This window comes from Cucurbita moschata, unplaced genomic scaffold, assembly GCF_002738365.1.
Source record: "Cucurbita moschata cultivar Rifu unplaced genomic scaffold, Cmos_1.0 Cmo_Scf00035, whole genome shotgun sequence".
Classification (NCBI taxonomy): Eukaryota; Viridiplantae; Streptophyta; class Magnoliopsida; order Cucurbitales; family Cucurbitaceae; genus Cucurbita; species Cucurbita moschata.
Window position 1 is genome coordinate 1253301 of NW_019268551.1, and position 12831 is coordinate 1266131.

The following is a 12831-nucleotide window of genomic DNA, read 5'->3' on the forward strand; positions in this document are numbered from 1 at the left end:
TTATAATAAAATAAATAAATAAATGTCAAACTCATGTGATTCCCACCTTATTGACAAAATAATTGGTTGTTTTTATCACAAAATATTTTCTATTAAAAAAAATGTTTTTTTTAATTTAAATGAAAGTTTTAATGGAATTTTAGAATAATTGTTATTTTTGCATTTTAATTATCTAAATTATTATTTTCCATCCATTTAGAATTAGACAATCCCTTTAATTTTTTAGCTTAGGAGTCTAATTCGAACCATATTATTTTTTTAATTCTTAATTTAAATTCTAATTATTTTATTTATTTAGAAATTTTAACATTTTTTAAAAAAATAAAACAATATAATTGAGAATTGTCGTACAGAATGGTCGATTGACCCTTTGTTTTGGGTTCCGGTGACTTTAAGTCTCACGTATTCCTGTATTGGTTCATCCCTAAACCATATCCTAGTGAAAAAAGTCTATTCCGATACCATTTGTAACACGATTCAAATAAGAATTAGAATTTAATATTCAAATATTGATTTGAATTTTGGGCCTGGGGCGTTACATCCCTAAAGTTGTAAACAATGACAAAATACACAGGACTGCAGCACAAAACCAATGAGTTATCAAAGGCAGTCAGTTGCCACCCGCTGCTAATATTTTCAATACAATTAAGTGGAGAAAACAAAAAAATATTAGTTATCATTTATTATATTTAATCTTTATTACACACCTCGAAGTAAATTCACTAAACAAATATTCACATCAAAATATGAAAAAGATAAGCATGTGTTCGTAAAAATGTAATGATAAAAATATAATTATTTTTCATTTAATTTTTAAGAAACGAGAGAATTTTAAGGATTAAAATTTAATTAATATAGAAGTTTTTTTTTTTAAATAGACCGTAAGAACTCAAATAACATATAATTTAAATATTTATTTTGACATTTTAAATATTAATTAATTTTTTATTTTTAATTCAAACCAACATCTTTCATGAAATTAGCACGTATATTAAATAATTCCATAATTTTTCCTGACATTTTTTTTTATTTTAAAATATGAAGACTTTAAAAAATAATAAATTACTTCAAAATAATTTATGGTTTAAAAATCTTCCTCGATCAACTGTGATAAATGAGGCTGTAACTTGTATCTGGTAAAGGGCGGGTGACATTAATTTGATTCCGCTTTTTATTTAATTCATTAAAAAAATAATTAATGTTTTTCCATAGAAATAAAAAGAAGCATGACGAGGTGAAAATTAAGTATTTTTTTTTATTCTTACATCTTTTGCAATTTTCATCCCCATTTCATAATTTTGTTTGAATTCTTTAGAAAAAATTAATTTTTCTTTTATTTTTGTTCAAATGAATATCGTCCCGTTATCTAGTAAGCTTGAAATTAGTCAACCCAACACGCTTTAGTTTAGTTGCTACATTCCTTCACATATTCCAATTTGATATAATCAACTTGTTATCGGTTAGAAATTATATTTGATTATACCTCAATTAGCATATACATATGCTTGAACAAAAATTAGAGATTTGAATTTCCTAAACCTTACGTATTGAACGAGAATTAGGGGTGTTTATATGATTTGAAAAGTCGACCAACCTGGACTAAACAAATGTGTGTGTTGGGTTACTATAACGACCCTAGCCTACCGCTACTCCAACCGATGTGGAATCTCACAATCTATCACCGTACTCGCTGACACTCGTTTCTCTCTCAAATCAAGGTGAGATCTCACTGTTACATTTTTCTCGTTTGAATTGGTTGAATGTTTGGAAACTAAAAAAATTCAGTTGTCATGTTTACATTTTTTATCAAATCAACCCAACTATTCCTAGAGTTATAAATGTACTATAATTTATTACTAAAATTAAGAATTTTAACGTATGTAATAAAATATCAGTGATTTGTTGTGACTGGTAAATGTTTGATAGATTTTATTTATTTATCTAAGTATGGTTTTTTTTAAATAATTAAAAACTAACTCGGCAACTCAACTCAACCTAACAGTTTTTTTGATAGGGATAGATGGGTAACTCTATTCAAATTGGTCTGATCACCAACTGAACCGACCCGAAATTGATTCAATTTTTTTTTTCAACCTCTTATTTAATTGGGTTGGAAATTTTTGCGGGGTCAAAAAAATAAATAGTCAACAAAAACATATACAAAAATAATAATAATAATTGATAATAATAATAATAATAATAATATTCTTCTACACCTCACTTGCTTTTAAAAAAATTGATTTTTCCTTTTTTTTTTTAAATAAATTTAGGTGGAAGCTTAATTCTTTTTTAATATTTTTAAAAATAAATTTAAGTGTAAAATTTTTTTTTTAAAAATAAATTTAAGTGTAAAAAAAAAGAAATAATAATAATAATAAAATGAGATGTTTTCAATAACCCACCAAAATTAAATAGAGAGGAAAGTTGAACTTTTACTTCACAAACAATACAACAAAGAAGAGGTCTTATACAGACACCCACATCTCTCCCACCATTTCACCTTCCCTTTGCCTTTCCTTTTCTTTTTCCACACCCATTTCATCAGATTCTTGCACTTCTCTTTCCCCTTTCAGTGGATTGTACAGATTCCCCATTAATAACCCTTCTTAATCTCTTCATTTCTCATTTTCTGATGATTTTTGGGTCTTTTTCTCTCTGAATTCCCTTCTTTTCCCTCAGTTTTCATCTCTTTTTTTTGGGGTTTTTGAGACTTTTTTAGGCAAAACTCTTCTGGGTCTTCAAGAAATTGCTTGTTTCTGCAGTTTTCCTTTCTGGGTTCTTCCTTTTCTTTCCAGAAAAGGGTTTTGTGCTCAGTAGCTTGATAAACCAATCATATTTTTGTGAATAATTTTGTTTTTTACCTTTGTAATTTGCTTTATCTACTTGAGGGGAAATTCTTTAAAGGAAGAGAAGGTCATGGGCAAACAAGGGCCTTGCTATCACTGTGGAGTTACAAGTGAGTTCTTGTTTCTCCAGTTTGGGTTTTATTGAAACTGGGTTCTGATAATATTGTTTGTTTTATATGTAATTTGGTTGCGGAAGGAACACAACCATGAGTGAATTCAAAAGAAGCTCCTATATCTGAAACTTTTCAATATAATTCTCTCATTTTGATATCTAAACTAGTTCAAAGCTTAGGTATCCAGTGATATTTGATGATTTTCCCCTTTCCAATCAGCTTATATGATGCCCTGTTCGTGTTCTAGCCTCTGTCATAGCTGCAAGTTCTTCCAAATTTAATGGACAATATATTGAGTATCAATTCCAGTTCCATAATCATCCCATTTCGGTTGAGGTGTTAATGAACCCGAATTCGAAGTTTGACGCTATGTTGTGTTTGTGTTAATTCCCCAATGGCATCAAAGGAAACTATGTTCTAGTGAAGCCTACATTGTATCATCCCCTTGTAAAGCTGACATGTTTTGGTTCTGAATTAGTGTCAAGATTTGTGGTTGAATTGTTGTCAGCTGTCTCTGCTCGGTGGCTCTCATGGCTATCCCTTTCGTTGTTTGATTAATCGGTGTTTCGATTTGAAAGTACAGATAAAAGCTTATCTTAGCTTAGCTTAGCCCTTTAAGTATTCACTTCGAAACACGAATTAACTTCGATGCCTTTGTATCATTGATAGGCTGTCGAGCTCTAAATATGCACCCCTACCCTCATGGATTTATAATTCATTCACAATCCCAAAGTGTAGAGATCATTGTTATATTGCTGATAGCAGCTAGTGAGGATTCTTCCCATAAGTTTCAGATGCGTGAAAGCATCGAGGTTGCTCGTATAGAGAGTTGAAATTCGGCCTACGAGAGTTGGCGATGGCCGTTCTTGCAGAAGTTTGAGCACATTGATGGATATCTTGTTTAATTGAAGTATATTTGCTGCTAGAGCTTGTTCCGATTTTATAGTTGCTAGTTCTTATCAGGTTTACTGAACTTTTCGAGGTTAGAGAGTGAAACAGCAATGAAGACGACAAAGAGGACGGATTGACTGAGTTTTTTCTTTCATCAAGTTGTTCTTGACAATCAAAATACGAACACGAGGACATTTTCATTGGCTTGGAAACAAACGAGTTTTGCAGAAGGACATGAATAACAAGCTAATTCGGGACTCACTCCCAACAATCCTCAACAATCCTCCCCTCGAACAAAGTACACCATAGAGCCTCCCCTGAGGCCTATGTAGCCCTCGAACAACCTCCCCTTAATCGAGACTCAACTCCTTTTCTCTAAAGCCCTTGAATAAACTACTCCCTTTGTTCGATACTTGAGTCACTTTTGAATACACTTTTGAGGTTAACTACTTCTTTATTCGACACTTGAGGATTCTACTGACATGGCTAAGTTAAGGGCATGACTCTGATACAATGTTAGGAACCACAAATCTCCACAATGCTATGATATTGTCCACTTTGTGCATAGGCTCTCGTGGCTTTGCTTTTGGTTTCCCAGAAAGGCCTCATATCAATGGAGATGATTCATTACTTATAAACCCATGATTCCTCAACATACACATCAAAATTTAGTATCATCGACTCAATTGAGCTGTGATTTCTTTGAGAGGTTTGAAGTATGTCGTTGTAATGGCCAGACGCCTTTTCCATGTTTTCGAGCTTCTCATAGGCCGTTCTTTCTTACATAGAACTTATTATTGATGACAAATTTGTTATGCCATGTGTAGTCGTTTCTTCTCCATTGGTTTTATCGATTTGCTTCGAACCCGACAGTGTCTCCTCGAGTGTAGCTTGTACAATTTGTTTAATAATTTCCCTATTCGCTTTGTTGCATTAGTTATTTCTTTGATAGTAGATCCTAAAGGCAAGAATTGAAACAGGCACACCACTCTGGCGTAATGGACCTCCTGATAAGCCTGTATTGTGCAATGCCTGTGGATCTCGATGGAGGACGAAGGGAACTCTTACAAACTATACCCCTCTTCACGCTCGGGCGGATCCTGATGAGTGCGAGGATAAAAGGGTCTCTAAGTGGAAGAACTTGTCAATGTGTAAGAACAAAGAAGTGAAACTGCTTAAAAGAAAACAGTATCAAGATAATGGAGTTGTGGTTGGGGTTATCCCTGATCATGCTCAGAGCTTCCACAAGACCGTCGATGAAGATACGAGTTATAGATCAAGTTCGGGATCGGCCATATCAAACTCGGAGAGCTGTCAACAATTTGGTAGTGCAGATGCAAGTGATCTGACAGGTTGGTAGAATCAAATGGTTCATGTACTGTTTTTGTTCTTGATTGAAACTAAACTTGATGGAAACTTCTGATTGGATGAGATGAGACATGTTTAATTATTGTTCGTGCACAGCGAGTTTGTGTGTTCGCCGAAGTCAGGATAGAACAGCTAGCAAGATCAAGTGGTTGACCCATGTATTCGACGGTCGTTAATAAGTCCAATTATCTAAGGCATTGAATTCTTTCCTCGGAGTTGGAACTTATACTTTCCTTTGTTATGAATAATGCTATTACTCCATCAATAAATTATGGTAGCATTGTCGTATTTGTGGGGTGCTTCGTGTGTTAGTTTTAATTTGGTACATGGGAGATCCCATATCAGTTGGAGAGGGGAACGAAACATTCCTTATAAGGGTGTGAAAATCTCTCCCTAGTAGACGTGTATTAAAACCGTGAGGCTGACGGCGATACATAACAGGTCGAAGCGGACGATATTTGCTAGTGGTGGGCTTGGGCCGTTACAAATGGTATCAGAGCCAGACACCAGTCAGTATGCCAGCGAGGACGCTAGGCTCCAAGAGGGGTGGATTGTGAGATCCCACATCGGTTGGAGAGAGGAACAAAGCATTCCTTATAAGGGTGTAGAAACCTCTCCCTAGTAGACACGTTTTAAAACTGTGAGGTTGACGACGATATGTAACGGGCCAAAGTGGACAATATCTGTCTGTACAACATTTAAATCAGTTTATTTCTATCTTTTCTCCAGGCCCCTCACAGTCAACAGCGTGGGAGACGATAGTGCCCTCGAGAAAGAGGACCTGTGTTGGTCATTCGAAGTCTACTGCAGTTGAGAAACTCACTCAAGATCTATACACGATTTTACGTGAACAGCAGTCTTACTTCTCTGGATCTTCCGAGGAGGATTTGCTTTTTGATAGCGAAACTCCGATGGTCTCTGTAGAGATAGGACATGGAAGCGTTCTCATGAGGCATCCAAGTTCGATTGCTCGAGAAGAGGAGTCGGAAGCAAGCTCGATTTCAGTTGATAATAAACAATTCACCATAAACGAGGTTTATTCAGAGCCCTCCATCCTTCCTGTACATTATGAAGCTGACAACAAGACTGTAAATTTTTCCACTCTTGGAATTGGGAGAAAGCACTCTAATGGACAAGGGTTCTTGCAGGAACAAATTAAAAGGTAAACTTCGAACCAAACTGAATTCAAATCTTTTCGTTCAGCATCGACTGGTTTATCACGTGAAAAATAGTTCGTATTGACTGCATACACTCGAGTTGATCCCGAATGTAGTTCATAAGAGCTTCTGATATGTGTTTGTGCTAGCACGCGTGTTATCTTAGCCATGGTCTGCCTGGTTGTGACAGCCATTTCAATCACTGTTAAACCTTGTTTACTCGTTATATGATACGAATTAATCACGACGATATTGACTTTAGAGGAGAAATTTTCCTGCTTGTGATCACAGGGACAGGCCTCAATCAGAAAAAACGCAAGCACTTGGAAACCGTAACTCGCCGCTCTGTAATATAGATCTAACGGTAAGTTGTATTCTTATGGACTTGTTGAAATATGAACCATCCACGTCATAATTCCGGCCCATGTTTCGTGTAGGACATTCTCAACTTCAGGGAGTTTACGAAGCAATTGACGAGCGAAGATCAGCAAGAATTAATGAAGTATCTTCCGTCTGTTGATACCGAAGAGCTTCCCGAAAGGTTAATCTTCTTCCATGTTGATTCAGCAGACTGATTTATCGATAGCTTACCGTTTTTGTTCGTTAATGCAGCTTGAATAGCATGTTTGAAAGCCCTGAATTCAAGGAGAATTTGAATTCTTTTAAGCAGCTGCTCACTGAAGGAGTGTTCGATTTCTCCTTTCCGGGTGCGAAAAGAGAAGACTGCCGGAGTTTGAGTAGGCTCGTGTTGTGGGATTTGTCAAAATCGAAATGGGTCGAACGGTATCATTTACTCAAGGTAAGATCGTATGGGGGAGTCCCACGTTGGCTAATTTAGGAAATGATCCTGGGTTTATAAGTAACGAATACAGGTCTGAGGCCTTAAGCCATGAGAGTTTATGCTCAAAGTCGACAATATCATACCATTGTGAAGAGTTGTGATTCCTAACATGGTATAGAGCCATGTCCTTAACTTAGTCATGTAATGTCGAATAAAGAAGTTGTGAGCTTCGAAGGTGTTGTCAGAAGTGACTCAAGTGTCGAACAAAGGGTGTACTTTGTTCGAGGACTCCAAAGAAGGAGTCGAGCCTCGATTAAGAGGAGGCTCTATAGTGTAAACCATGAGAGTTTATGCTCAGAGTGGACAATATCATACCATTGTGGAGATCCGTAATTCCTAACCTGATGAGTTGTGAAGAGTGATTATATATATTCTATGGGCTGCAGAAATGTAGCAGTGGAGTGGCTGTTCAAGGATTTGCTGCTGCATCAAGTGGCTTTATGAACGGAAAGAGAGTGCTTGATGGCCAAAACAAAAAGCTTTCAGGTTGGTCAATATTTTGCTTGTGGTCTCCTCATTAGTATCAAACTCATGCTTTAGATATCATAATAGAGTCTTGTGTCTATCTAAATCTCTAGAGTTGCTGCCGCTTGCAAACTGCATGCATTTCTTAATCTCATTTCAATTATCGTTATGGTTGGTCGATCAGCTCATTTTTGAGCAAATATCTTCGGCAGACCAAGAGAAGTAGACGGTGAGATCCTACATCGGTTAGAGAGGAGAACGAAACATCTTTTATAAGGGTGTAGAAACCTCTCCATAGCATACACGTTTTAAAAACCTTGAGAGGAAGCTCGAAAGGGAAAGCTCAAAGGGGATAATATCTGTTAGCGATGGACTTGGGCCATTACAAATGGTATCAGAGTTAGACAATGGGCGATGTGCTAGCGAGGAGGCTGAGCCCTGAAGGGGGTGGACACGAGGCGGTGTGCCAACAAGGATGCTAGACCCTGAAAGGAGTGGATTGAGGGATCCCACATCGATTGGAAAGAGGAACGAGTGTCAGCGAGGACGCTGGGCCCTAAAGGGGGTGGATTGTGAGATCCTACATCGGTTGGGGAGGAGAACGATGCATCCTTTATAAGGGTGTGGAAACCTCTCCCTAGTAGACGCGTTTTGAAAACCTTGAGAAGAAACCCAAAAGGGAAAGCTCAAAGAGGACAATATATGCTAGCGGTGGACTTGAGCCATTACAAACGGTATCAGAGCTAGACACTGGGCAATGTGCCAGCGAGGAGGTTGAGCCCCGAAGGCAGTGTGCCAACAAGGATGTTGGGCCTCGAAAGGAGTGGATTGTGGGGATCTCACATTGTTTGGAGAGAGGAATGAGTGCCAGCAAGGATGCTGGGCTCTAAAGGAGGTAGATTGTGAGATCCCACATCGGTTGGGGAGGAGAACAAAACATCCTTTATAAGGGTGTGGAAACCTCTCCCTAGCATACACGTTTTAAAAACTTTGAGGAGAAACTCGAAAGGGAAAGCCTAAAGAAGACAATAGCTGCTAGTGGTGGACTTAGGCCGTTACAAGACAACTTTTTAAATCGTGTTCTCCCTATAATCTTTTGAATATTTGCAAAATCTTTAGAGTTCAGGATAGAGCCGTGGTATCGGAGAAACATGAACACATTATTTAGCGACTCTTCATCTTATTGATCTCAAAGTAAACAACTTTAATCAATTGATCTTTTGAATGTCTGCAAAACCTATATTACTTGTTTTTGGAGCTAATTTAGAAACATGTTCATCTCTAGAAACCAGGACTGCAATGAAGAGTCCCAAAAGGGGGACGACAAAGACGAGCGTGGAAAGCAAGGAACTCGTCGACAGCGACGGTTCTTGCTTCAGTCCAAGAAGTTTATTTGCTTTGCCTTCTGATGGAGGTTCCTTCACACTGGAATCTCTCCATTTCGATGAGGATAGTTCGGACCAGGATCTCCTATTGGATGTGAGGTCGAACAACTCCTTTCCTCAAGCCGAGCTCCTTCATCCGTCCCTGAGTTTCGGTACTCCACAGGCAAGCAATAGTAGTAGCTCGGTAAATCTTCGACTTGTGCATCATTGACAATTTCGAAGAAGCTTTAAAAGTATAACTTTTCTCGTGCTTGTTGAAATTGGAAATGAGAATCGTCTCGATGTGGGTCATGGTTGATTTCTCTTCTTTACCCTTTCAACCGCCCTTATAAACTCGAAACTATAAGGGGAAGGGGGGGATTTGGGTAGGCTTTTTTGTAAATGCTACCACTGGTAATATATAGCTCCCATCTCAGAAGTTATAAAGTTTAGATTTCTGTACATGGGTAATATATTTTTTACTTAACTCTTTTTTACCATGGTAAATCAAATATTTTCTTTGTTGAAATATGGAAACATTTTTGGGATGACAATTGATGCCTAATTTATACGGTAAAGGAACGTGCAGATAATAGGAAATAACATTCAGAAGGAAAATTACAGATGAAGATTAAGTGAAAATTCATGGTGGGGAAATAATGATTGCTAGCTCAGACGCTCTATCAGACAGTAAGTAACCCAACCAAGACGAGGTTAAGAAGATACCAAGCCCAAGACTGTAGTAAGTGCTTGCAATTTAGCCCAGGTAAGTTTTCAAAGTTACTTAACTCGAGTATTAGACAATTTGCTTATAAAACAAATATTTTCGATCCAAACATCTTAAGTACACTGCTAGTAGATACTGTTTTCTTTGGGCTTCTTTTTTCAAACTCTTTTCCTCAAAGTTTTAAAACACGTTGGGGAGAAGTTTCCCCACGCCCTAACAAAGAGTGTTTCGCTCCCCTCTTCAATAGATGTGACTTCCTCTCAAGGTTTTTAAACGCATTGGGGAGAGGTTCCCATGCCATTATAAAGAGTGTTTCGTTCACCTCTCCAACTGATGTGAGATCTCACAATCTACCACCCTTTAGGGCCTAACGTCCTCGCTGGCACTAGTTCCCCTCTCCGATGTGGGATCTCACAATCCACCCTCCTTTGGGGCCCAACATCCTCACTGACATACCGCCTAGTGTCCATCCCCCTCTAGGACTTAACATCCTTGCTGGCACGCAACTCAGTGACTGGTTTTGATACCATTTGTAACAACCCAAGTCCACCACTAGCAAATATTGTCCTATTTAGGCTTTCATTTCCAGGCTCCTCTCAAGGTTTTAAAAGGCGTCTACCCCAAAGATCACAATAAATAAGATCTAACACATGAGACAGATCACAATGAATAAGATCTAACACATGAGACGACCTACGTTCATTGTGGGAATAAGGCAATCGATGACTTCTTGCAAGCTGACAAATACTACATAGTGATGGAGAAGGCAATAAAGACGTAAGAGAAATACGACATTTTCTATTTAAAAAAGAAATAACAGAATGATTCACATGACCCAGGTGAGGCGAGCATGCCATAAATCATTCGAAGCACGTATAGATTTATTTCTAAGGACTGAAATAAAAGCAGGGTTGCCGCGCTCCAGCACATATAGTCCTCCATCTCTTTTCCCTCCCGCACATTTGTTTCCAGGCTCCTCTCAAAGTTTTAAAAGGCGTCTACTAGGAAAAGGTTTCCACCCCCTTTCAGAGATGTTTCATTCCCCTCTCCATTCCCCTCTCTGAACGACGTGGGATCTCAAGTTATGGTTCAAATTTTTATTTCCTTACTAAAAAAAACTAAATAATTCTAAGTGGGCATGTGACCCACCGTGGTCACACAAGTATTAGTTAATCATAATTTAAAATGACATGGGACACGAGAACTGCATAAAAGGTTCAGGCAATAATATGTCCAACATGAGTAATGTAGGGGTTGGCTTAGTGGTTAAAAAGGGCTAGGTAAGTAATAAAGGGACTAGAAGGAATGGAGGTAGAATGAGTACTCCAACAAGTTAAGGAGTTCATTGGTTTTGAAGCCATTGCACAAAAACCTTTGTAGTTGTTCAAAACTTTGCATCACAATATGACAAGCCTGCAAACTAGTATAATAAACTAGACAAACAGCACAAACCACACAAGGCATGTTCATCATCACTTCACAAGCCACTAATGGCAAATCCATACATTTACAAAAGTGAAAGAGGCAAAAGGATTTTCCTTGTTCTTTTTCCAAAACAAAGCAATGGAGAATGATCATTTCAAAAAATCAATACACCATATGTATATTCCAAAAGATTTTCCCAATTCACATAAACAGTAATCTCTTGATTCATGATGGGTTTGATAGATTAATTACCAATGGCTTGCTGGAAGAAGTCATCTCCCAGCTGCTGATCATTTCCAGTGTTGTTTATTCTACATACTCTCCTCTTTCCTGTCACAGCAACTGTTCAGTATTCCGGCGGCCACCACTCCGGCCGGGGAAATGTCATTCCACGGCGCTGGACAATGTCCAATATGCTGAGATTTGACAAAGTCTCATCATTGAATTCATTTTCCCTGTCTTGTTCTCCTGCGAGAATCTTCAAGATTTCCAAAAGAGTGACCTCCATAGGATGATCTTCAGAGGTGTTGGACCTCTCCCCAGATGCATCTTTTTTCACTCCAGTGAGTGAAGGTGGCAGCACCCGAGAAGAGGATTGGTGAGCGTTTGCAATTTCTTCTTGGAGATTGCTCTGCTTATCAGATTGAGAGTTCTTCACACTTTCCTTCACTTCCTTCTCTGTAGATTCCTCTTTGAAAATGCAGTGATTTTCGCCATTTTCGCCATTCTCGCCATCGGAAACTTTTCCGTCATTCATTCCATTTAACTTACATTTTCCACCGGAGTCGTCGTTGTTATCTACAGAACTAACTTTTGATCCTCCACCGGAATTCGTGGAATCAACCGGAAATTTATCTACAAAAATTCTTGCACAAGAGCTCAAACCTAAAGCTTCCTCGGATAACCTCAACTTTTTCGATGAGGATACACCCAACGAGACGTCCGATTCATCAAATGGAATTCTACGTTTCTTCGCTTCGGAACTATGGCTTCTACAATCATCAATAATTTCGATCGATTTATCCTTCTCAACTGTTTCCGCGGTCGATTGAACTTCCGAGTACAACCCTACATCCGTATCCCTCCCCAAATCAATAGCCTTCCCATCGTCAACATATTCAGCGCTCACCTCTGCACCAATGGCGTCCGCCGCAACAGACCTCCTTCCATCGGAGCCGGTCGGCACCAACTCTTCCGGTGCAGTCTCGTACGAATGAGGGAGACTATCAGCATTCTCTTCCAAGCTATCAGGCAGAGATACCATGAAAATGCCGGTGGACTCCACATGGAACGCTCCGGAATCCGATGATTCAGAGTCAGAGTCGTCGTCGCCGGATTTCGGTTTGCCGGTGAAGGGGCAGCGACGGAAGACATTCCCTGGCGAGCCAAAAACGACGGGATCGTCGTCATCATATACGTTCATAGTGAGACGAAAAGATGAAGATCAACAGAAACAGAAACCTCCCTCTGGAAATTAATGGTAGAAATTAGGGTTTCGATTGAAATTCATGGTTGATTTTCAACTACGATTTCGTTTATTAAATATATAAATTAATAAAGAACATTTCCGGCGAGGTCGCGCGTTCGAACCCTATGGCGAGCGATTTTTTCTTTATAAAGATTTGGGGGGAAAA

General features: G+C 38.4%; 1 protein-coding gene across 1 annotated transcript; it reads left to right on the forward strand.

Annotated features, from left to right (window-relative positions):
• Positions 1 to 2425: 2425 nt before the first annotated feature.
• LOC111431084 (GATA transcription factor 26-like) lies at positions 2426 to 9509 on the forward strand. Its single transcript, XM_023067594.1, has 8 exons — positions 2426 to 2956; positions 4831 to 5202; positions 5948 to 6380; positions 6667 to 6739; positions 6813 to 6916; positions 6988 to 7174; positions 7603 to 7702; positions 8967 to 9509. Exons 1-8 carry the CDS (start codon positions 2917 to 2919, stop codon positions 9275 to 9277), a joined length of 1620 nt encoding a protein of 539 aa, XP_022923362.1. The 5' UTR covers positions 2426 to 2916; the 3' UTR covers positions 9278 to 9509.
• The last annotated feature ends 3322 nt before the right edge of the window (positions 9510 to 12831 follow it).

Bases quoted from the DNA above. Each gene is read 5' to 3' on its own strand.
- LOC111431084 (XM_023067594.1), top strand. From the start codon at position 2,917: ATGGGCAAACAAGGGCCTTGCTATCACTGTGGAGTTACAA. The intron at 2,957-4,830 runs GTGAGTTCTTGT...GAATTGAAACAG, and splicing joins CTATCACTGTGGAGTTACAA to GCACACCACTCTGGCGTAAT. The intron at 6,917-6,987 runs GTTAATCTTCTT...TCGTTAATGCAG, and splicing joins ACCGAAGAGCTTCCCGAAAG to CTTGAATAGCATGTTTGAAA.